Raw genomic sequence first — 23,476 nt, 5'->3', positions numbered from 1 at the left:
AATCTACCGTCAAAAGATCACAGCCCTTGAAAACCCTATGGAGCGCAGTTTAACTGTGAAACACATGGGGTTGCCCTGAATGAGAATCCTCTCAAAGGAAACTGGCTTTCTAGAATTGTGTTTGAGCTACATCGCCTGTTATTCGCATGGTGTTAGCTCCTCTGATTTACTATGTATGACAGCAAGGTTATTAAAAAATTGAGATGGAGATAGAAGGAGGGAAATCTTTCATCCCGGTGTCATGTGGCCTTGTGAGTACTGCTCCTTTAGCAAACTTACTGCAGGAGCCAATGCCCTTAGCTCTAGGATACTGCTGTGGCTCACATCACTTCCGGACTTTTCTTCAGAATTCATGGCACATTTTTTCAAAGTCCTCAGTGGTAGCATAACTGAGGACTTTATCTTTTGCATAACTTCTCCGTTAATTCTACAAAATTAAGTAACATTTTATGAGCCAGACACTGAATGTGTAAAATCTGTCCATCAACCAAATGCTGATGTATTAAAAGAAGAAAAAGACCAAATTTGACTCCAGAAATTTAACATTGTTTTATACCATCAACTGCAAGAGATAAAAGGTATTGAAAACCTGGGGGAAAATCAGCTTTAAAACGGGTCTCTTAAACTCCTTCAGATTTCATTGTGAGAAAATCAGTGTGATCTCCCGCACTTGTGAGGGAGACCAGTTGTCAGGAGAACCAAATAATAACTTCTTTGGAAGACTTAAAATCTTCCATTTTTGTACCTGGGAATGATCAGGAAGTCCTTCCAGTGGCAACAAGGGAAGTGTAGAATACGGCTTTCCACACCCAAACTTAGAGCCTGGGGGGTGCAAGTGGCTTCTGATTGACTGCTCACCTAAGGGGTGACAGTTCAAACCCATTCAGCAGCTCTGCAAAACAAAGGCCTGGGGGGAACTACTCACCTAAAGTTTACAGCCAAGAAAGCCCTATGAAACTGTTCTGCTTTGTAACACATTGGGGCACCGCGAATCAGAATCAGGGCATCAAACCTGCTCGAACCAGTTCAGTCAGGGCCCACAAAGCAAAACAGGTACACACCCTAAGTTAAAAAAGCAAAACAGGTACACACCCTAAGTTACACAGTTTGGCAGATTCTGCATGCTAGCCGGAATGGGAAAAATTATGTCAAAACTGTGGAATGAGAGACTCAGAGCTCACAATGAGCTTCTCTTGGGACCCTGATGTGTAAGAGGATTATTGGCAGGACTGTGGGAGAGAGACACACATTCAAATCGACATTAGGTGCTACCTACTTAGTTTTGGGGGCTCTACCATCTTTGAATGGGCGCTGCCATCTTTGGACAGAGTGCTGCCACCTTTGAGCGGGCGCCGCCATCTTTGCAAGGGCTCCACCGCCTTTGAGGAAGGCAGCCGTGTTTCCAACTGGGCAAGAGATTAGGTTGCCTTGCAACGTGTACGCTGCCCTTCTCTAAGAGTGAGAATAAGTTTCTAGTGGGACTTCGACCTGTAATTATTCCTGTTCCAGTTCATCCTAACTTGAAATATTCAAGTCTATTCTGGTGACGCTTCCTCAGCCATGACTGAACCCGGGAGAACTGGTTCAAAGCCCTAGTCCAAATTGATTCAACAGTAATACTTACTTAGGAATCCCTGAGTGGTGGAAACTGCCTAGTGCCAGACTACTTGCAGAAAGGTCGGTAGTTTGAACCTACCCAGAAGTGCCTCAGAAGATAGCCCTGGGGAGCTACTTATGAAAGATCATAGCCTTGAAAACTATGGAGTAGTTCTACTCTGAAACGCATGAGTCGGAATTGGCTCCATGGCAAGGAACAACAACTCAAACTTAGCCCAAACCTAATAGGAAGGAGAAAGTGTTGCTCAGCCCTTTTGGGCGACAAGCTGCTTTGTCCAATTCAACTTTGTCCAGATATACCCTGCACTGGCTATTTAACATGTAAAGGGCAGGAGAGAGATGACTGATCCTCCAGGAACCAGAACGGGGACGACTTTGTGTCTCAGTAACCTCATTTTCTGAGGACAGAGGAAGGAAATGAGGTGGGTTTGGGATGGAGATAAGTTTGTGGGTATGGTGGGGTGGGAACAGAAAATAAAGTGTGTTCAGGCTGAATGGCCAGAATTTAACCTGTGAAAGTTGAAATGGTTGGCCTGAGGAGCATTCGTGACAAGCAGTGGGCTCTAGTGAAGTGTGGAAGGTTTGGGATGACTGATGAGAGGAATGACGATGAGAAGACCGAGGGGAAATAAACAAATTGCCAGGGACTGCTGGGGGCCAACTTAAGGCGGAAAACATAGATTTGAGGAGAAGCCAGAAGGGAAGAACAAATTTATCTGTTTGTTCCTGCAGCCTGGAATGCTCTTCCGAAGAGCCCCACACCCTGATACCCACGCATCTTCACCCAACACAGAGTTGGACTCTGCAACCCAACACCCTGGGTCCAAATCCTGGTACTGCCACTTACTAACATGTGATGTAGGACAATTTATTTTATTTTTATTGTGCTTTAAGTGAAAGTTTACAAATCAGTCTCTCATGCAAAAATTTATATACACCTTACTATATTCTTCTAGTTGGTCTCCCCCTAACGAGACAACACACTCCTTCCCTCCACTCTCTATTTTCGTGTCCATTCAGCCAGCTTCTCACCATCTTTGCCCTCTCATCTCCCATCCAGACAGGAGCGGCCTGCATAGTCTCATGTATCTATTTGATGCAAGATGCTCACTCTTCACCAATATCATTTTCTATCCCATAGTCCAGTCCAATCCCTATTTGAAGAGTTGGCTTTGGGAATGGTTCCTGTCTTGGGCTAACAGAAGGTCTGGGGACCGTGACCTCCGGGGTCCTTCTAGTCTCAGCTAGGCCATTAAGTCTGGTCTTTTTACGAGAATTTGAGATCTGCATCCCACTGCTCTCCTGCTCCCTCAGGGGTTCTCTGTTGTGTTCCCTGTCAAGCCAGTCATCAGTTGTAGCCGGGTAGCATCTAGTTCTTCTGGTCTCAGCTGATGTAGTCTCTAGTTTATGTGGTCCTTTCTGTCTCTCGGGCTTATAATTACCTTGTGACTTTGGTGTTCTTCATTCTCCTTTGCTCCAGGTGGGTTGAGACCAATTGATGCATCTTAGGTGCCTGCTTGCTAGCGTTTAAGACCCCAGACCCCACTCTCCAAAGTGGGATGCAGAATGTTATCTTAGTAGATTTTATTATGCCAATTGACATAGATGTCTCCTGAAACCATGGTCCCCAAGCCCGTGCCCCTGCTATGCTGGCCTTCAAAGCATTCAGTTTATTCAGGAAGCTTCTTTGCTTTTGGTTTAGTAGGACAATTTATTTAACCTCCATGTGCCTCTGCTTCTGCATGTGAAAAAATGGAAACAATGGTACTGTAAAAATGGCATGGGGGTGGCTTATGACCTCCTCTAAATTCACAGCGGGGAAAGGAGAACCAAGATCAACAGCCCAAGGCTGATTCCTATGAGATGGAAGTCAGACATGCCTTCTCTCTCTGCCATCTTTACCAATTCTGACACCAACTGTACTTCCCACTGCACTTCCTACTTCTTGCTGGATTGGATAATTCATTGGAATGGCCACACAGAACTCACAGACAATATTCACCATTATGGGGTTTATTAGGGAAGCAACAGTTTATAATTCAGGTTGAGGAACACTCAGGACACAGTCCTTCCATCAGGACTTCCTATGCTCCCAGGCACACCTCTCTCCACCCCTCAGCTTCTGCCCTGCTCGGGAAAGTGCTACAAGCTCTTTTAGCCCTGCTAGTAAGTGCCCAGAAGAAACCCACTCTGCCAGTAAGCCTCCACCCAAAGGCACTCACTTGCTCACTCCCTGGGCTGGGAAGGCCACTGTACCATCTCTGCCACATTCTCTTGCTGCTATTTCTCTGCCACCTCTTCTCGCCATCTTCCTGTTACAGCTGTTTCTTTCTCTCTCTCATAGTTCCAGGAGATTCTCAGCACAGGGATCCTGGACATGCTTCGCTCTCACTTCTCCTTGATGGTGGTAGGATCCTCTCTCACCTGCCTCTGGTTCTGACCCATAGTGACACCATGTTCAACAGAACAGAACACTGCCCAGTCCTGTGACAACCTCGCAATCATTGTTATGATTGAGCCCGTTGTTGCAGCCTCTGTGTCAGTCCATCTCATTGACATTCTCCTTTTCGCTGATCATCCACTGTACCAAGCACGATGTCCTTCTCCATAAACTGGTCTCTCCTGATAACATATCCAAGGTATATGAGCCAAAGTCTTGCCATCTTTGCTGCTAACGAGCATTCTAGCTGTACTTTTTCCAAGATAGAACTGTTTGTTCTTCTGGCAGTCCGTGGTATATTCAATAACCTTCACCAACACCATAATTCAAAGGCATCCTGGTCAATAAAACACAGGTAAACATCTTTCTGGTATTCTCTGCTTTCAGCCAAGATCCCTGTGACATTAGCAATGATATCTCTCATTCCATGTCCTCTTCTGAATCTGGCTTGAATTTCTGGCAGTTCCCTGTTGATGTATTGCTACAACAGCTTTTGAATGATCTTCAGCAAAATTTTACTTGTGGGTGATATTGATGATATTATTCGATAATTTTTACATTCTACTGGATCACCTTTGTTTGGAATGGGCACAAATATGTATTTCTTCCCTAAGTTTGCCAGGTAGCTGTCTTCCAAATTTATGGCACAGGCAATGAGCGCTTCTAGAGCTGTAATTGTCTGTTGAAACATCTCAATTGGTATTCTGTCAATTCCTGGAGCTTTGTTTTTCGCCAATCCTTTCATGAAACTTGGACTTCTTCCTTCAGTATCATCAGTTCTTGATCATATGCTACCTCCTGAAGTAGCTGAAAGTCAACCAATTCTTTTTGGTACAGTGGTTCTGTGTATTCCTTCCATCTTCTTTTGATGCTTATGGCGTCATTTACTGTTTTCACCATCTGTTGTTCTTGTTAGGTGCCATCAAGTCAGTTCCAACGCATAGCAACACTATGTACAACATGACAAAATACTGCCTGGTCCTGCGCCATTCTCATAATTGTTGTTATGCTTAAACCCATTGTTGCAGCCCCTGTGTCAGTCCATCTCTTTGAGGGTCTTCCTCTTTTTTGCTGACCCTCTACTTTACCAAGCATGATGTTCATCTACAAGGACTGATCCCTCCTGATAACATGTCCGAAGTATGTGAGACGTAGTCCTGCCATCACTGATTCTAAGCAGCATTCTGATCTTACTTCTTCCATGCCAGATTTGTCCATTTTTTGACAGTCCATGGTATATTCAATATTCTTGGCCAATACCACAATCCAAAGACATCAATTCTTGTTCTGTCTCTTATTAATCATCCAGCTTCCACAGGCGTGTGAGGCGATTGAAAACACCATGGCTTGGGTCAGGCACATCTTAGTCTTCAAGGTGACATCTTTGCTTCTCAACACTTTAAAGACATCTTTTGCAGCAGATTTGCCCAATGCAATGCGTCTTTTGGTTTCTTCACTGCTGCTTCCATGGGTGTTGATTTTGGATCTAAGTAAAATGAAATCCTTAACAATTTCAACATTTTCTCCATTTATCATGATGTTGCTTACTGGTCTAGTTGTGAGAATTTTTGTTTTCTTTATGGCTAGATGTAATCCATACTGAAGGCTGTGTGGTCTTTGATCATCAGTAAGTGCTTCAAGTCCTCTTCACTTTCAGCAAGCAACGTTGTGTCATCTGCATAACGCAGGTCGTTAATGAGTCTTCCTCCAATCTCAGTGTCCCGTTCTTCTTCATATAGTCCAGCTTCTCAGATTATTTGCCCAGAATACAGATTGAATAGGGATGGTGAAAGGACACAACTCTGACGCACAACTTTCCTTACTTTAAACCACACAGTATCCCCTTGTTCTGTTGAATGACTGCTTCTTGATCTATGCACAGGTGCTGAATGAACACAATTGGGTGTTCTGGAATTCCCATTCTTGGCAATATTATCCATAATTTGTTACAATCCACACAGTGGAATGCCTTAGCATAGTCAATAAAACACAGGTAAACATCTTTCTGGTATTCTATGCTTTCAGTCAGGATCCATCTGACATCAGCAACGATATTGCTGGTTCTATGTCCTCTTCTGAATCCGGTTTGAATTTCTGACAGTTTCCTGTTGATATACTGCTGCCGCTTTTGAATGATCATTCGAGAATTTACACATTCTGTTGGATCGCCCTTCTTGGGAATAGGCATAAATATGAATCTCTTCCAGTTGGTTGACCAAGTAGCTGTCTTCCAAATTTCTTGGCACAGATGACTGAGCACTTGCAGTGCTGCATCTGTTTGTTGAAACATCTCAATTGGTATTTTGTCAATTCCTGGAGCCTTGTTTTTCGCCATTGGCTTCAGCACAGCTTGGACTTTTTCCTTTAGTACCATTGGTTCCTGATCATATGCTACCTCCTTAAATGGTTGAATGTCAACCAATTCATTTTTGATATATAGGAATACTCTGTGTATTCCTTCCATCTTCTTTTGATTATTCCAGCATCATTTAATATTTTCTCAATAGAATCCTTCACTATTGCAACTCGAGGTTTGAATTTTTTCTTCAGTTCTTTCAGCTTGAGAAATGGCAAGTGTGGTTTGCCCTTTTGTTTTTCTATCTCCAGGTTTTTGCACATGTCATTATAATACCTTACTTTGTTGTCTCGAGCTGCCCTTAGAAATCTTCTGTTCAGCTCTTTTACTTCGTCATCATTTCTTCCTTTGGCTTTAGCTACTAGACATTGAACAGCAAGTTTCAGAGTCTCTTCTGACATCCATTTTGGTCTTTTCTTTCTTTCCTGTCTTTTTAATGACCTCTTGCTTTCTTCATATATGATGTCCTTGATGTCATTCCACAAGTCGTCTGGTCTTTGGTCATTAGTGTTCAATGTGTCAATTCTTTTTGTGTGTGTGTGTGTGTCAATTCTTGAGATGGCCTCGAAATTCAGATGGGATATATTCAAGGTCATATTTTGACTCTCGTGGACTTGTTCTAATTTTCTTCAGATTGAACTTGAACTTGCATATGAACAATTGATGGCCTGTTCTCCTGCAGTCGGCCCCTGGCCTTCTTGTTCTGCCTGATGGTATTGAGTTTTCCGTCATCTGTTTCCACAGATGTAGTCGATTTGATTCCTGTGTATTCCATCTGGCGAGGTCCGCATGTACAGTTGCCGTTTGTGTTGGTGAAAAAAGGTATTTGCAATGAAGACACTGGTCTTGCAAATTTCCATCATGGGATCTCCAGCGTCATTTCTATCACCTAGGCCATATGTTCCACTTACCAATTCTTCTTTGTTTCCAACTTTTCCACCAGTAATTATCAGTGCAACCTGATTGCTTGTTCAATCAATTTCAGACTGCAGAAGTTGGTAAAAGTCAATTTCTTCATTTTTGGCCTTACTGATTGGTGTGTAAATTTGAACAATAGTCATATTAACTGGTCTTCTTGTAGGCATATAGATATTATCCTATTGCTGACACCATTGTACTTCAGAATAGATCTGGAAATGTTCTTTTTGACAGTGAATACAAGGCCATTCCTCTTCAAGTTGTCATTCCTGACATACTACCATATGATTATCTGATTCAAAGTGGCCAGTGCCGGTCCATTTCAGCTCACTAATGCTTGGGTTATTAATGTTTATGCATTCCATTTCAGTTTTGATGATTTCCAATTTTCCTAGAGTCATACTTCATACATTCCAGGTTCCAATCATTAATGGATGTTTGCAGCTGTTTCTTCTCATTTTGAGTCATGCCACATCAGCAAATGAAAGTCCAGAAAGCTTGACTTCACCCACATCATTAAGGTCAACTCTACTTTGAGGAGGCAGCTCTTCCCCAGTCGTATTTTGAGTACCCTCCAACCTGAGGGACTCATCTTCCACCGCTGTATCAGACAGTGTTCCACTGCTATTCATAAGGTTTTCACTGGTTAATTCTTTTCATAAGTAGACCATCAGGTCCTTCTTCCTAGTCTGTCTCAGTCTGGAAGCTCAGCTGAAACGTGTCTCCACGGGTGACCCTGCTGGTATTTGAATGCTGGTGGCATAGCTCCCAGCATCGCAGCAACACACAAGCACCCACAGTATGACAAAATGATAGATGCCATTTTCACCGTAGAATCCTTCAGTGTTGCAACTGAAGGCTTGAATTTTCTCTTTAGTTCTTTCAGCCTGAGGAATGTCTAACGTGTTCTTCCGTTTTGGTTTTCTAATTCCAGGTCTTTGCATATTTCATTATAACACTTTGCTTTCTCAAGCCACCCTTTGAAATCTTCTGTTCAGCTCTTTTACTTCATCATTTCTTTCTTTTGCTTTAGCTTCTCTACATTGAAGAGCAAGTTTCAAAGTCTTTTCTGACAGCCATTTTGGCCTTTTCTTTCTTTAGTGTCTTTTTAATGACCTTTTGCTTTCTTCATGTATGATTTCCTTGTTGTCATTCTATAACCTGTGAACACTGGGCACAGAGAAACCACAGAACCCAGGTTATTAATCACACTGCAAGTCTTTGTTTATCACCCCTTGGTGGTCTTCTGACTTGGGTAATCAATTGCCTCAGCACAGTTAGGGAGAGACCTCAGAGAAATCATACAAGAGTCTGTTTGACTAATGCTATTAAAGAAATAATCCAGTCACCTAACAATGACTACTTTTAGAGATTCATGACTGAGCCTTAACCCCTCCATAGAATCTTGAGTTATGTAATAATGTAATCATCTCCCTGATGAGATCTGATATAATGTAATCAACTCCATGATAAGATCTGATATAACATGATCATTTCCATGATGAGATCTGATAGAATGTAATCACCTCTGTGATGAGATCTACTATGAGCAGCCAATCAGCTGATAGAGGTGATTCCTTGGGGGTGTGGCCTTCCTCCTATATATGTATGTGGATGCTCCAGCAAAGCTCTCTTCCCTCTGGATTTACATGCAGCTATATGTCACCTGACCTCTGGTTCTTGGATTGAGCCAGTGTTCTGAGGATTGCCTCCCAACCTGGAATTCATCAGTATCCCCAGACTGTGGGCCAGAGGCCTGCCTTCTGACCTGCAGATCTTGAGTTCATCAGCCTCTGCAGCCCTTCAGTCAGCAACCTCCTGTCTTACCTGGCAATCTTGGATTCATTAACCTCCAAAGCTCCTAAGCCAGCAGCCTGCCATCTGACCTGCAGATCTTGGGTTTTCAGGCCTGATGCTTGATTCAAAGCCTTGAAACTTCCCAGCCACTAAAAAATAGAGTCGAAAGGGCAGGAGTGTCATCAGGACAGTCTCTAAAGGTTTCTGAGGAGCTAAGGAGGGACCCAGAGCCTGGAGTGCTGGAGTCATCACCTTGGCTCTCCCTGAAGACTGAGCATACCCACCCTGTCAACCACAAATCAGGATTCTTTTTGGAACAGACTCATCAGCATGAATAGGTGGCGCCCACTCAGGCTCTTGGACCTTGCAAACCAGAGCCTGCTGCAGGATGAGGCCTTGGCCATTGCAGCTCTGAATTCACTGCCCACTGAACTCTTCCCACCCCTCTTCATGGCAGCCGCCAGAGGGAGACACAGCAAGACACTGAAGGCAATGTTGCAGGCCTGGCCCTTCACCCGCCTCCCACTGGGGGCTCTGATGAAGACTCTGCAGCCTCACCGGGACATCTTAAAGGCTGCGCTGGACGGGCTTGACGTCCTGCTTGCCCAGAAGTTTCGCCCCAGGAGATGGAAACTGAAAGTGCTGGATTTACAGGCAAACCCTCATACCGACTTCTGGAACATATGGTCTGGAACCCTGCCCACGACCTCTAAGGGATCATTAGAGGAGCTAAGGGCTAAGAGGAAAAAAGTGGACAATTCGAGGATGGGGGAGAAGCAGTCTTTGGCCCCCATGGAGGTGCTCACAGACCTGTGCCTCAAGGAGACCAACATGGATGAATTTCTCACCTTCCTCATTAAAAGGGTCAAGCAGAGAGAAGGTCTGCTAGCCCTCTGCTGTAGGAAGCTGAAGATTGTTGCAATGCCACTCCAAAATATTGAGAAGATCCTGAAAACGGTGCAGCTGGAGTATGTCCAGGAGGTGGAAGTGAACTGCACGTGGGAACTGTCCACCCTGGCCAGGTTTGCTCCTCGCCTGGGCCAGATGGTTAATCTGACTGGACTCCGTCTCTCTCACATCGTCATGTCTTCCTTCGTTTCCTGGGCAGCAGAGGACGTGGAGAAGCTAGTTTCCCAATTCACCTCTCAGTTACTCAGCCTGCACCAGCTCCAGGATCTCTACCTGGGCTCTGTCTTCTTCCTCGAAGGCCGCCTGGACCAGGTGCTCAGGTGCCTAAAGACCCCCTTGGAGACCCTCTTCATAACAAATTGCTTGCTTTTGGAGTCCGATTTGACATACCTGTCCTTATGCCTGAGCACCAGTCACCTAAGGCACCTAAGTTTGAGTGATGTCAACCTGGCAGGCTTAAGTCCTGAGTTCCTCCAGGTTTTGCTATCGAGAGCCTCAGCCACCCTCCATCACCTGGACTTACATGGATGTGGGATCACAGACTCCCAGCTTACTGCCATCCTGCCTGCCCTGGGCGACTGCTCTCAGCTCACCACCTTCACCTTCTGTGGAAACCCAGTCTCCATGGTTGTCCTGGAGAACCTGCTTCGGCACACCCTCCCACTGAGCAAGTTCAGAATTGGGCTTTTTCCTGTCCCTCTGGAGTGTTACATGGGCATCCAAGGTCCTCTCCACCTGGGGAATCTTCAAGGGTATCTGACCCAACTAAGGCTGATAAAGCAGGAGTTAGGGAGGCCCAACTCAGTCTTGTTGTTCAGTGACCGTGTCTGTAGCTATGATGTGATTATCCTCCGTTTTTGTGATCTGATGTAATTATCCTCCATTTTGCGATATGTTGTAAATCCTAACCTCTGCCTGTGTTTATATGGGTAGTGTTTGTTATGTTAATTAGGTGGGTTTAGGTTATGTTCATGAGGAGTAGGCTATGTTTGTTATGTTAATGAGGCAGGATTAGGGCAGGATGCATGTTAAGTCACCACCTTTACTCAAGTCACACCCTTGCTTGAGTCACCCCTTTTATCTTACAAGAGATAAAAAGAGAGAGAAGGGAGAAGAGGGAGGAGGGAGCTGACTACCATCAAGAAAGAAGAGCCTGGAGTGGAGCCCATCCCTTTGGACCCAGGCCCCTTAAGCTGAGAATCTCCCAGAACCAGGGGAAGACTGATGCCAAGACATATGGAGATCTCCAAGGAATGCAAGGCCCACAGATGTTGAAAAGTGAAAAGGACTTTCCCCCAGAACCAACAGAGACAGAAAGCCTTCCCCTGCAACTGGCACCCTGAATTCAGACTTTTAGCCCTTTAACCTGTGAGACAATAAACTTGTTTGTTAAAGCTATTCACTTGTGGTGTTTCTGTTATAGCAGCAAGTGCTACAAAGCTCTGTTAGCTCTACTGATAAGTATCCAGAGGCGCCCCACTAGGCCAGTAAGCCTCATCCAGAAGGAGCTCAGGTCTCTACACCCTACTCCTCCAGCAAGCCCCTGCCTGAAGAGGCTCAGCTTTCTCATTCTGTGGGCAAGGAAGCCAACTGGGCCATCTCTGCCAGCCTCCTGCCTCTGCTGACCCCATTTCTCTGCTGCTGCTTCTTCCTACCTCCAATGTTACAGCTTTTGCTGTCTGACCTGGCTCTGCTGCCTCTCTCAGTCTTCTGTGTTACAATTCCTCTCTCTCTTTCTCCGTGTCTCCCTTTAAGCCAAGCAATGTGGCAAAACTGACCAATCCCTCACTAGGGATCCATACACCTTATTTCCATGGTCCCAACCCAACAAGGGTGCCAGGCATCTAATTTTCATTATTAGCAAGCTACTCAATCCCTTTGGTGGGCCAAAAGCACCTCATCTGCATTGTCCCGTCCAGTCATTAGGTGGAAGTTACAAAGACTATGGCTAGAAGGGCCTTAGTAAACAACTCACTGCATCACAGGATTTTAATTGATCAGGGGGACAGTTTTACCTTCGAACTCTAAATTCTGTGGAACATTGCTGCTATTACAGTTGCCATTAAGTGGACTTCCACTCGTTGAGGCCCCACGTACAACAGAATGAAATGTTACACAGTCGTGTGCCATCATCAAGATCGTAGGTATGCACGTGTCCATTATTGCAGCAAATGTGTACTTTGAGTGTCTTCCAACTTAGGGGGCTCATCTTCAGCACTTCATTGGACAATATTCTGATTTGCAGAAGTAGATTTCCAAGCCAATCTTCCCAGTCTACCTTAGTCTCTGCTGAAATTCAACCACCATGTGAGATATGTATATGTACATACTGCTGGTATATGTATACAGTCGTCCCTCGGTATCTGTGGGGGATTGGTTCCAGGACCCCTGTGGATACAAAAAATTCAAGCCTCAAGTTACAATTTTGAAGGATTCTATGGGAAAAATTTTGAATGACAAAGGAAGACTCAAAAGCAGACAGAAGAAGTACACCCAGTTACTTTACCAAGAGAAATTGGTCAATATTCAACAATTTCAGGAAGTACCATATGATGAAGAACGAATGGTATTGAAGGAAGAAGTCCAAGCTGCACTGGAGGCATTGGCAAAAAACAAGGTTCCGGAAATTGATGGAATACCAATTGAGACGTTTCAACAAGTGGATGCAGGTGATCACTTGTCAAACCAAGAAATTTGGAAGGCAGATACCTGCCCTGCCAACTGGAAGAGTCCCATATTTGTGCCCATTCTAAAGAAAGGTGAACCAGCAGAATGCAAAATTGTTGAACAATATCATTAATATTACACACAAGTAAATTTTGCTGAAGATCATTTGAAAGCAGTTGCAACAGCACGTTGACAACGATCTGCCAGAAATTCAAGCCGGATTCAGAAGAGGATGTGGAACCAGGGATATCATTACTGATGTCAGATGGATCTTGGTTGAAAGCAGAAAATACCAGAAAGATGTTCACCTGTGCTTTATTGACTATGCAAAGGCATTGAACTGTGTTGATCATAGCAAATTATGGATAATATTTTTAAAAATGGGAATTCCAGAACACTTAATTATACTCATGTGGAACCTGTTCATAGACCAAGAGGCAGGCATTTGAACAGAGCAAGGGGACACTGCATTGTTTCAGATCAAGAACGGTGTGCGTCAAGGTTGTATCCTTTCTTCATACTTATTCAATCTGTATGCTAAGCAGATAATCCAGGAACCTGGACTAAATGAAGAAGAATGTGGCATCGTGATTGGTGGAAGTCTCATTAACAACCTGTGAGATATAATGACACAACAGTTCTTGCTGAAAGTGAAGAGGACTTGGAGCACTTCCTGATGAAGTTCAAAGCCCACAGCCTTCACTATGGATTATACCTCAACATAAAGAAAACAAAAATACTCACAACTGAACAAATAAGCAACCTCGTGATAATGGAGAAAAATCTGACATTGCCAAGAATTTCATTTTACTTGGACTCACAATCAATGCCCAGGGAGGTAGCAATCAGGAAATCAAATGATGAACTGCATTGGGGAAATCTGCTGCAAAAGATCTCTTTAAAGCGTTAAAAAGCAAAGGTGTCACTTTGAGGACTAAGATGCTCCTGACACAAGCCATGATTTTTTCAATCATATGCATGTGAAAGCTGGACAATGAATAAGGAAGACTGAAAAAGAATTGATACCTTTCATTTATGGTGTTGGTGAAGAATATTGAATATATCGTGGACTGCCAGAGAGCTAGCAAATCTGTCTTGAAAGAAATACAGCCAGAGTGCTCCTTCAAAGTGAGGATGACGAAATTTTGTTTCACTTATTTTGAACATGTTATCAGGAGGGACCAGTCCCTGGAGAGGGACATCATGCTTGGTAAAGGAGAGGGTCAGCAAAAGATAGGAAAATCCCCAACAAGGTGCACTGACACAGTGGCTGCAACAATGGGCTCAAACATAAGGATTGTGAGGATGGCTTAGGACCAGGCAGTGTTTCGTTCTGTTGTAAATAGACTCAGTATGCATTGGTACTGACTTAACAGCACCTAACAACAAAATACACAAATATGCGTACGTATCTATCTATGTAACCACACACAAAATTGTCTATATTATACCCTTTTAAAAACCCCTGTTGCTGTCAAGTCAATTCCAACTCATAGGAACCCTATAGGATAGAGTAGAACTGCTCCAAGGGTTTCCGAACATTGGCTGGTGGATTCAAACTGCCAACCTTCTGCTTAGCAGCTGAGCTGTTAACCACTGTACCACCAGGGATTTACAAAATCACCCCATATTCTATGTACTTCTTAGTGTCATCATTTACCTTAGTCAAGTTGTGCTGACTTCACCCTTATTTGGTGTCTTTCCATCACCTAAACCAACAAGTGTCTACAGTCTCTCTCCCCTTCCATCCCTGGTAACCACCAAAGAACGTTGCTTTCTATATGTATACCTACTCTTGTCTTTTTATACTAGTGAGATTATACATATTTGTCCTTTTATGATTGACATATTTCACTCAGTGCGATGTCCTCCAGATTCATCCACGTTATAATATATTTTGAGAAATCATCATTATCCCTTATGAGTGCATAGTAGTCCATTGCATGTATGTACCACAATTTGTTTATCCATTCATCTGTGATTGGCCCTAAGGTTGTTTCCATGTTATTGTGAATAATGCTGTAATGAACATGGGTGTGCATATATTGATTCATGTCACTGCTGTTAGATATCTAGGATATATGCCTACAGGTGGTATTGCTGGGTCATAGGGTAATTCTATTTCCAGCTTTTTGAGGAAGCACCATACAATTTTCCATAGTGGTTGAATTCATATACAAGCCCACCAAAAGCGGAGCAGAGTTCCAATCTGCCTGCAACCTAACCCCCATTTGTTTCTGTTTTTTTTGATCAATGCCATTTTTTTCAAGGGTGAGACGGTATCTCATTGTGGTTTTGATTTGCATCTCTCTAACGGCTAATAATCATGAACATCATTTCATGTGATTTTTGGCCACTTGAATGTGCTTTTTGGTGAAGTGTCTGTTCATGTTCTTTGCCCTTTTTTATTGCATTTTTTGTCTTTTGTTCTTCAGCTGTTGAAGTTTCTATACATTTTAGAATTTAGACACTTATCAAATATGTCATTCCGAAAGATTTTTCCCCAGTCTGTAGGGTGTCTTTTACTCTTTTGATAAGGTCTTTTGATAAACATAAATATTTAATTTTAGGAGGTCCCAGTTATCCATATTTGTACTCATTGCAAAGAATAGTGATACAACACAATGCAGAAATTATCGAACAATATCATTAATATCACACAGAAGTAAAGTTTTGGGGAAGATCATTCAAAAGCGGATGCAGCGGCACATCAACAGGGAGCTGCCAGAAATTCAAACTGGTATCAGAAGAGGAAGTGGAACGAGGATAGCAGATGTCAGACGGCTCCTGGGTGAAAGCAGGACACTACCAGAAAGATGTTTACCTGTGTTGTATTAACTATGCAAAGGCATTCAACTGTGTGGATCATAACAAATTGTGGATAACATTGAAAAGAATGAGAATTCCAGAGCACTTAACTGTGCTCATTTAGAACCTGTACTTAGATCAAGAGGCAGTCCTTGAACAGAGCAAAGGGATAGTGCATGGTATAAAGTCAAGAAAAGCATTCATCAGGGTTGTATCCTTTCACCATACTTATTCAATCTGTATGCTGAGCAAATATTCCAAGAATCTGGACTATATGAAAAAGAACGTGGCATCAGGTTTGGAGGAAGACTCATTAATAACCTGCGTTATGCAGATGACACAACCTTGCTTGCTGAAAGTCAAGAGGACATGAAGCACTTATTGATGAAGATCAAAGACTACAGCCTTCAATATGGATGATTACACCTCAACAAAAAGAAAAAAAGAAAACCTCAAAACTGGACCAATAAGCATCATCATGATAAATGGAGAAAAGATTGAAGTTGTCAAGAATTTCATTCTACTTGGGCCCAGAATCAATGCCCATGGAAGCAGCAGTCAAGAAACCAAACGACGCGTTGCATTGGGCAAATCTGCTGCAAAAGACGTCTTTGAAGTGTTAAAAAGCAAATACGTCTCTTTAAGGATGAAGGTATGCCTGACTCAAGCCATGGTGTTTTCAATCACCTCATATGCATGTGAAAACTTGACCACAAATATGGAAGGCCAAAGAAGAATTGATGCCTTTGAATTATTGTCCTGGCAAAAAATACCAAATATACCCTCGACTGCCAGAAGAACAAACAAATCTGTCTTGGAAAAGTACAGCCAGAATGCTCCTTAGAAGGAGGATGGTGAGACTTTCTTTCAAATACTTTGGACATGTTATCAAGAGGGACCAGTCCCTAGAGAAGGACATCATGTTTGGTAAGGTAGAGGGTCACCGAAAAAGAGGAAGACTCTCAAGGAGATGAACTGACACAGTGGCTGCAACAATGGGATCAAGCATAACAACTGTGAGGATGGAGCAGGACCAGAAGTGTTCTGTTATTTTGTACGTAGGTCGCTATGAGTCTGAATGGATTTGATGACACCTAATCGACGGCACTGGGTTTTTTTTTAAACAACAACAACAAAATTTATCTAATTTGCTCTTCATGTATTTGTAGTTGTGTTTGATCACCTATTTCTAAAGAAAATAAGGTCATATCATTTTTCCCTATATTATCTTCCCATTAGCTTTATAATTTTAGCTTTAATATTTAGGTCTATGATCCTATTTGAGTTAGTTTTTGTACATGGTGTGAGGTACCTGTTTCATTTTCCTGCAAGTGGTTACCTAGTTTTTCCAGCACCATTTGTTAAAGAGACTGTTTCTTCCCCATTGAATGTACTTTGACTCCTTATTGAAAATCAGCTGCCCATAGATGGATGGATTCTATTTCCAGTTCTCAATTCTGTTCTGTTGGTCTATGTGTCAGTTTTGTTTTGTTTTGTTTTTTAAATAGGGAAGTGTTACCTCAGTCCACTGCTAAGACCTACATGGTGAGCATTTCTCCAGACAGATGAAGGTGTTTCAGAAACTGGACAGCTAAAAATCCCACCCAATGTCTATTATATCACTTACCAGTTTGTATTCTTCGGAAGCTCTTTAAAATACATAACCCCATGGTTACCATTTTTTTTAGTTGCAAGTTTCCCTCCAATTTATAGTATATTTAGGGAATCTTTCCCATCAGTACACATAGAACTCTCTCATTCTTTGTAATGGCTTTCTCGTATTTCATATTAGAAATTTATCATATTTTATTTAATTACTCTGATATTGATTGACACATTGCTTGTTTCAAATCCTTGGCATTTATGAAAAGTGATGCTTCAAGAAACATCCTTGTCCACATGTGTGATTATTTCTGTAGGATAGACTCTCAGAAGTAGAATTTCTGGGTCAAAGCATTGCCATTTTACATCACTGAGTTGATTTCAACTCATAGCTGCCCCATGTGATGGAGTAGAATTGCCCCCATAGGGTGTTTTCTAGGCTTTAATCCCCTTTCTGATGCCAACTGTGTAAATGGTACGGCAGGGGGGTCTGACCTCCTTTAACTTCACAAAGGAGAAGGAGAATCAAGATCAACAGCCCAAGGCTGATTCCTATGAGGCAGAGGTCAAACATGCCTCCACCTTCCTACCTTTTTACCAATTCTGACACAACCATCCCTCCCATGGCACTCTTTACTTCTCTGCTGGGTCCCATAATTCGTTGCAACAGCCACACAGAACTCACAGATTAAACTCACAGTTTAGGGGTTTATTAGGGAGGTAACAGGTTTTAATTCAGGCTTAGGAACACTCAGGATACAGTCCTTCAATCAGGACTGCCTCTTCTCAGCCATGCTTGCAGGCAGGTCTCTCTCTGGCCCTCTAGCCCTCGGCCTAGCCTCAGCCTTGCTTGGGCAAGTGTAACAAAGCTCTTTCTGCTCTGCTAGTAAGTGCCTCGAGGAATCTCACGCCACCAGTAAGCCTCGGCCTGGAAAGGGCTCAGGTCTTTAACTCCATGGCTCAGCAAACCTAGCTCCACCAAGTACCCAGAGCCACTCTACTCCACCAGCAAGCCTCCTGCCTGAAGGTGCTTGACTTTCTCACTCTGTGGGCCTGGAAGCTCACCACACTGTCTCCTGCCAGTCTCCTGCCTTTGCTGCCACCATTTCTCTGCCACTGCTTCATACCATCTCTGGTGTTACAGCTCTCCCTGTCTGTCCTGGTTCTGCTGCTGTGCTGCCTCTGTCTTCCATGTTACAGCTTCTCGCTCTTTCTCTGTATCTCCCTTTAAGACTAGCATGATGAAAAAACCGACCAATGCCCTTATTAGGTTTCCATACACTTTATTTGCATGGCCCCACATGCCGTGCACCTTATTTACACCATTAACAAGTTATCCAATCCCCTTGGTGAGCCAAAAGCACCTCATTTGCATAGTCCCACCTAGTTATTGGTGGGAGTAACAAAGACTATGGCTAACTAGATGTGCCATATTAAATAATTCACTGTACTGCAGGATTTTAATATATCAGGGAGAGAAGGTTTTGCTTTTGAACTATAAATTCTCTGGGACATTGTTGTTATTCATTGCCATCAGGTTGCCTTTGACTCATAGTGACCCCATGTACAAAAGAATGGAATGTTACCAAGTCCTGTGCCATCATCATGGTCGTTGGGACATATGTGTTCATTGTTGCAGCCACTCTGTACTTTGAGTTCTTCCAACCTAGGGAGTTCATCTTCCAGTACTACATTGGATAATATTATGTTGTGATCCGTAGGGTTTTCGTTGGCTACTTTTCAGGAGTAGATTGCCAAGCATGTCTTCCTAGTCTGGCTTATTTCAGAAAGTCTACTGAAACCTGTCCACCATGGATGACTCTACTGGTATTTGAAATACCGATGGCAGAGCTTCCAACATCACAGCAACACTCAAGCAACCACATACCACAAACTGACAGACTGGTGGTAGCCAGGGACTAAGTAATGGAGAATTTTTAGTTTTAGCATTGTGTTTAGGAGTCCCTGGGTGGCACAAATGGTTAAGCACTAGGATACTAATCAAAAGGTTGGCAGTTCAAATCCACTCAGTGATACCTCCAAAGAAAGCCCTAGCAATCTACTTCCAAAAGATCGCAGCCGTTTAAAACCCTATGGAGCACAGTTCAACTCTAAAACACACGGTGTCACCATGAATCGGTATCCTCTCAAAGGAAACTGGCTTGGAATTTTTGGTTTCTAGTAATGTGTTTGAGCTACATTGCCCTGTCATTTGCATGGTGTTACCTCCTCTGATTTGCTAGGTATGACAGCAAGGTTGTTCAACAAATGAGAAGGAGATAGTAAGTGGGAAATCTTTCATCCCAGGTGTCAAGTGGCCTTGTGAATACTACTTCTTCAGCAAAGTTACTGCAGGAGCCAATGCCGTTAGCTCAAGGATACTGCTGTGGCTCACATCACTTCTGGACTTTTCTTCAGAATTCATGGCACATTTTTTGAAAGTCCTCAGTGGTAGCATAACTGAGGACTTTATCCTTTTCATAACTGTTTTGTTAATTCTACAAAATAAGTAACATTTTATGAGTCAGACACTGAATGTATAAAATCTGTCCACCAACCAAATGCTGATGTATTAAAAGAAGTAAAAGACCAAATTTTGACTCACAGAAATTTAACATTGTTTTATACAGTCAACTGCAAGAGTTAAGGAGAAGTATTGAAAACCTAGAGGAAAATCAGCTTTAAAGCAGGTCTCTTAAACTCCTTCAGATTTCATTGTGAGAAAATAAATGTCATCTCCCTCATTTGTGAAGGAGATCGGTTGACAGAAGAACCAAATAATAACTTCTTTGGAAGACTTAAAATCTTCCGTTTTTGTGATTGGGAATGATCAGGAAGTCCTTCCAACTCGAGGCTTTAATTTTCTCTTTAGTTCTTTCAGCTTGAGGGATGCCTAAAGTGTTCTTCCCCTTGGGTTTTCTCTTTCCAGGTCTTTGCACATTTCTTTATAATATTTTACTTTGTCTTTTCGAGCTACCCTTTGAAATCTTCTGTTCGGCTCTTTTACTTCGTCATTTCTTTCTTTTGCTCTAGCTATTCTATTTTCAAGAGCAGGTTTCAGAGTCTTTTTTGACATCCATTTTGGTCTTTTCTTTCTTTAGTGTCTTTTTAATGACTTTTTGCTTTCTTCATGTATGATGTCTTTGGTATCATTCTACAACTCATGAACACTGGGCACAGAGAAATCACAGAACCCAGCTTATTAATCATATTGCAAGTCTTTGCTTATCACCCATTGGTGGTCTTCTGACTTGGGTAATCAATTGCCCCAGCACAGTGGGGAAGAGGCCTCAGAGAAATCATAGAAGAGTCTGTTTGACTAATGCTATTAAAGAAATTCCCCACACATCTGTCAGTTTATCATACTGTGGTGTTTGGGCGTTGCTGCAATGCTGGAAGCTATGCCACCGGTATTCAAATATCAGCAGGGTCACCCATGGCAGAGCGGTTTCAGCTGAGTTTCCAGACTAAGCCAGACTAGGAAGAAGGGCCTGGCGGTCTGCTTCTGAAAAGAATTAGCTGGTGAAAACCTTATGAATAGCAGTGGAACATTGTCTGACATAGTGCCCGAAGATGGGCCTCTGAAGTTGGAAAGCACTCAAAATACAACTGAGGAAGAGCTGCCTCCTCAAAGTAGAATCGTCCTTAATGATGTGGGTGGAGTCAAACTTTCAGGACCTTCATTTGCTGATGTGTCGGGACTCAAAATGAGAAGAAACAGCTGCAAACATCCGTTAATGATTTGAACCTGGAATGTCTGAAGTGTGATTCTAAGGAAATTGGAAATTGTCAAAAATGAAAAAGAACACATATCCTAGGCATTAGTGAGCTGAAATGGACTGGTATTTGACATTTTGAATTGGGCAATCATATAGCCTACTATGCCAGAAATGACAACTTGAAGAGGAATGGCGTTGCATTCATCATCAAAAAGAACATTTCAAGATCTATCTTGAAGTACAACGCTGTCACTGACAGGATGATATCCATATGCCTACAAGGAAGACCAGTTAATACAACTATTATTCAAATTTACGTACCAAGCACTATGGCCAAAAATGAAGAAATTGGAGATATTTATCAACTTCTGCGGTCTGAAATTGATCAAACACGCAATCAGAATGCACGGATAATAACTAGTGATTGGAATGCGAAAGTTGGAAACAAAGAGGGATCAGTAGTCGGAAAATATGGCTTTGGTGATAGAAGCCATGCCAGAGATTGCATGATTGAATTTTGCAAGACCAATGACTTCTTCACTGCAAATACCTTTTTTAACCGACATAAACAGTGACTATACCCATGGACCTCACCAGACGGAATACACAGGAATCAAATCGACTACATCTGTGGAAAGAGATGATGGAAAAGCTCAATATCATCAGTCAGAACAAGGCCAGGGGTTGACTGCAGATCAGACTATCAATTACTCATATGCAAGTTTAAGTTGAAACTGAAGGAAATTAGAACAAGTCCATGAGAGTCAAAGTACGACTTTGAGTATACCCCACCTTAATTTATAGACCATCTCAAGAATGGATTTGACACTTTGCACACTAATATCCAAAGACCAGATGAGTTGTGGAATGACATCAAAGACATCATATATGAAGAAAGCAAGAGGTCATTAAAAAGACAAGAGAGAGAGAAAAGACCTAAATGGATGTCAAAAGAGACTCTGAAACTTGCTCTTAAATGTCAAGTAGCTAAAACAAAAGAAAAAAATGATGAAATAAAAGCTGAACGGAACATTTCAAAGGGCGGCTCGAGAAGATGAAGTAAAGTATTATGATGACATGTGCAAAGACGCGGAGATAGAAAACCAAAAGGGAAGAACACGCTCAGCATTTCTCAAGCTGAAAGAACTGAAAAAAAAAAATTCAAACCTCAAGTTGCAATATTGAAAGACTCTACAAGGAAAATATTAAATGACAAAGGAAGCATCAAAAGAGGATGGAAGGAATACACAGAGTCACCATACCAAAAAGAATTGGTCATCGTTCAACCATTCCAGGAGGTAACATAAGATCATGGGCCAATGGTGCTGAAGGAAAAAGTCCAAGCTGCACTGAAGGCATTGGTGAAAAACAAGTCTCCAGGAATTGATGGAATACCAATTGAGATGTTCAACAAACGGATGCAACACTGGAATTCTATGCCAAGAAATTTGGAAGGCAGCTACCTGTCAAACCGACTGGAAGAGACCCATATTTATGCCTATTCCCAAGAAAGGTGATCCAACTGAATGCTGAAATTATCAAACAGTATCATTAATATCACATGCCAGGAAAATTTTGCTGAAGATCGTTTAAAAGTGGCTGCAGCAGTATATTGACAGAGAACTGCCAGAAATTCAAGATGGCTGTAGAAGGGGACGTGGAACCAGGGATATCATTGCTGACGTCAGATGGATCCTGGCTGAAAGCAAAGACACCAGAAAGATGTTTACCTGTGTTTTATTGACTATGCTAAGGCATTAGACTATGTGGATCACAACAAATTATGTATAACATTGCGGAAATTAGGAATTTCAGAACACTTAAATGTGCTCATGAGGAATCTGTACATGGATCAAGAGGCAGTCATTGGAACAAAACTAGGTAATACTGCATGGTTTAAAGTCAGGAAAGGTGTACATCAGGATTGTATCCTTTCACCATACCTATTCAATCTGTATGCTGAGCAAATATTCCGAGAAGCCTGACTATATGAAGAAGAACAGGGCATCAGAATTGGAGGAAGACTTATTAACAATCTGCGTTATGCAGATGACAGAACCTTGCTTGCTGAAAGTGAGAAGGTCTTGAAGCACTTACTGATGAAGATCAAAGACTATATAGCCTTCAGTATGGATTACACTTCAACATAAAGAATACAAAAATCCTCACAAATGGACCAATAAGCAACATCATGATAAATGGAGAAAAGATTGAGGTTGTCAAAGATTTCACTTTACTTGAATCCACAATCAACACCCATGGAAGCAGCAGTCAAGAAATAAAAAGACATATTGCATTGGGCAAATTGGCTGCAAGAGATCTCTTTAAAGTGTTAAAAAGCAAAGACATCACCCTGAGAACTAAGGTGCGCCTGACTCAAGCCATGGCATTCTCAATTGCCTCTCATGCAAAAGCTGGACAATGAATAAGGAAGACTGAAGAAGAATTGACAGCTTTGAAGTGTGGTGTTGGCAAAGATATTGAATATACCACAGACTGCCAAAATAACAAACAAATTTGTCTTGGAAGAAGTATAACCAGAATGCTCCTTGGAAGCAAGGATGACCAGACTGGGCCTCATATACTTTGGACATGTTTTCAGGCGAGATCAGTCCCTGAAGAAGGACATCATGCTGGGTAAAG

General features: G+C 42.4%; 1 protein-coding gene across 1 annotated transcript; it reads left to right on the top strand.

Annotated features, from left to right (window-relative positions):
• Window positions 1-9,458: 9,458 nt before the first annotated feature.
• Window positions 9,459-10,910, top strand: LOC126086260 (melanoma antigen preferentially expressed in tumors-like). The gene has a single exon (XM_049902423.1). The coding sequence runs from the start codon at window positions 9,459-9,461 to the stop codon at window positions 10,908-10,910; it is 1,452 nt and encodes a 483-aa protein (XP_049758380.1).
• Window positions 10,911-23,476: the final 12,566 nt, after the last annotated feature.

Source organism: Elephas maximus, chromosome 11, assembly GCF_024166365.1.
Source record: "Elephas maximus indicus isolate mEleMax1 chromosome 11, mEleMax1 primary haplotype, whole genome shotgun sequence".
Classification (NCBI taxonomy): domain Eukaryota; kingdom Metazoa; phylum Chordata; class Mammalia; order Proboscidea; family Elephantidae; genus Elephas; species Elephas maximus.
Note: the sequence above shows the minus strand (reverse complement) of the source record. Positions and strands in the feature narration are given on the sequence as shown.